General features: G+C 37.7%; 1 protein-coding gene across 1 annotated transcript in view; it reads left to right on the top strand.

The window, feature by feature from the left end:
• The window catches only part of LOC104942489 (lethal(3)malignant brain tumor-like protein 2), a gene marked incomplete at its 5' end in the record, with an annotated part of 6023 nt that overhangs the window by 298 nt on the left and 4044 nt on the right, over positions 1 to 1681 (top strand). Inside the window, 2 exons of the mRNA XM_010767719.1 lie at positions 230 to 309; positions 1137 to 1254. Of these exons, the coding sequence (XP_010766021.1) occupies positions 230 to 309; positions 1137 to 1254 (198 nt within the window). The remainder of the gene's footprint in view (positions 1 to 229; positions 310 to 1136; positions 1255 to 1681) is intronic.

Consider the following 1681-nt stretch of genomic DNA (forward strand, 5'->3'; position numbering starts at 1 on the left):
GCGCACACACACACACACACACACACACACACACACACACACACACACTCACACACAGAGTAAATGACTTAATTACAGTTTCAAATCAGATGTGAATCAGTTATTTTAAGTATTGTTTCTATCTTTGTGACTGATTTTCCTGCAAAGAGCAGAAGCTGCATACAGTACACGTGCACAAATATATCTCATGAAATCTTTTTTTGAATCCTCGTTTCTTCCCACTCTGCAGCATCTCCTGCAGGTTTTGAATGGGGCGCCTACATGGAGAAGGAGGCGGCTCTCGCTGCTGCCGTTTCCTGCTTCAGACACGTGAGTCTGAGAAGAGTCACTAGAAACTCTGATTTCACTCACAGATCAAATGCAATATATAAATCTACTCTTGCATACATACAGCCTTTTTACCCAAGCATATACACCCTTGTTGTATATTTAACGAAAAACAATACTTTTCAGGTAAACACTAGAAGTTACGGTGCTGACAATAACGCTCTAAATTCCTGTGAAATATATACGATGTGTCAGATTTTTATGAATGGCTATTAGAAATAGAAATAGGTGTGGTTTAGGCAGGCAGGAGGAGGCACATATTATATATAACTATTGTAGTTTGGTTTTAGTGTGACTTTGAAACATCTGTCCAGTGGCTGAAGATACAAAATAGCATCTAACTGGTTTATACAACAATGTTTATTAATATGCTCTGTTAAATAAACAAATGAATAAATAGGAATACATAATGCAAACAGGTGAGGTGAGGCACAAAGTCACACGCTGGCTAGTCATTAGATATTCAGGATTTAAGAATATAAGAGATAAGATAAGAAGTACTTTATTGATCCCAATTTGGGAAATGTTTCACACACACACACACACACACACACACACACACACACACACACACACACACACACACACACACACACACACACACACTCACACTCGTTTATACAAGAAAGTAAAAAATATACATGTTGAATTACAAGTGTACAGTAACAAAATATAAAGCAAGTTATTATACATACATAAGTATCTGAGGCATACAATATTAAATATTACATTGAAATATTTTCCACAAGCCTGGTTTAGCATTGCAGTCTAACAGAAATGAATGAAGCTAACCTCTCCCCCCCCTTTAGGCTCCCCTGTGTGCTCAGTGGGACGACATCTCTCTGGGGATGAAGGTGGAGGTCCTGAACACAAACGCTGTCCTGCCCAGTAAAGTCTACTGGATCGCTTCTGTCATCCAGATCGCAGGTGAGGACATGATTATGAACTTAAGTCTATCCTTCTTACTCCTAATCGATGTTAACGCTTCTCTGTGGAGCTATGATCAACATAAATGGCCTCATGTCAACCCAAATAATAGGTTTGAATTGATCAGGCATATTTGGAAATACAGTAGTGTGAATATTAACAATTTGTATTCAACCTGTATTAGAACCAGGAGTATTTCTCAATAAGATTCAGGATGTCTTTTGAAAAGGAGTGACCAAGACTGCAGCACAAGAGAGGTTTAGACACCCGTACGAATTAAAGCAAAACAAGGAATTAAAACAAAAGCATGCACATTTTAGATATCATTTTTTTGCAAAAGTACACGTGTTACTCATGTTATAGATATTCTTCAAAAGAAAACTAGGGCTGCACAAAATACGTTTGTTTCTTCTAAACCTAATAATGT

Source organism: Notothenia coriiceps, unplaced genomic scaffold, assembly GCF_000735185.1.
Source record: "Notothenia coriiceps isolate Sejong01 unplaced genomic scaffold, NC01 NC01_scaffold00004604, whole genome shotgun sequence".
Classification (NCBI taxonomy): domain Eukaryota; kingdom Metazoa; phylum Chordata; class Actinopteri; order Perciformes; family Nototheniidae; genus Notothenia; species Notothenia coriiceps.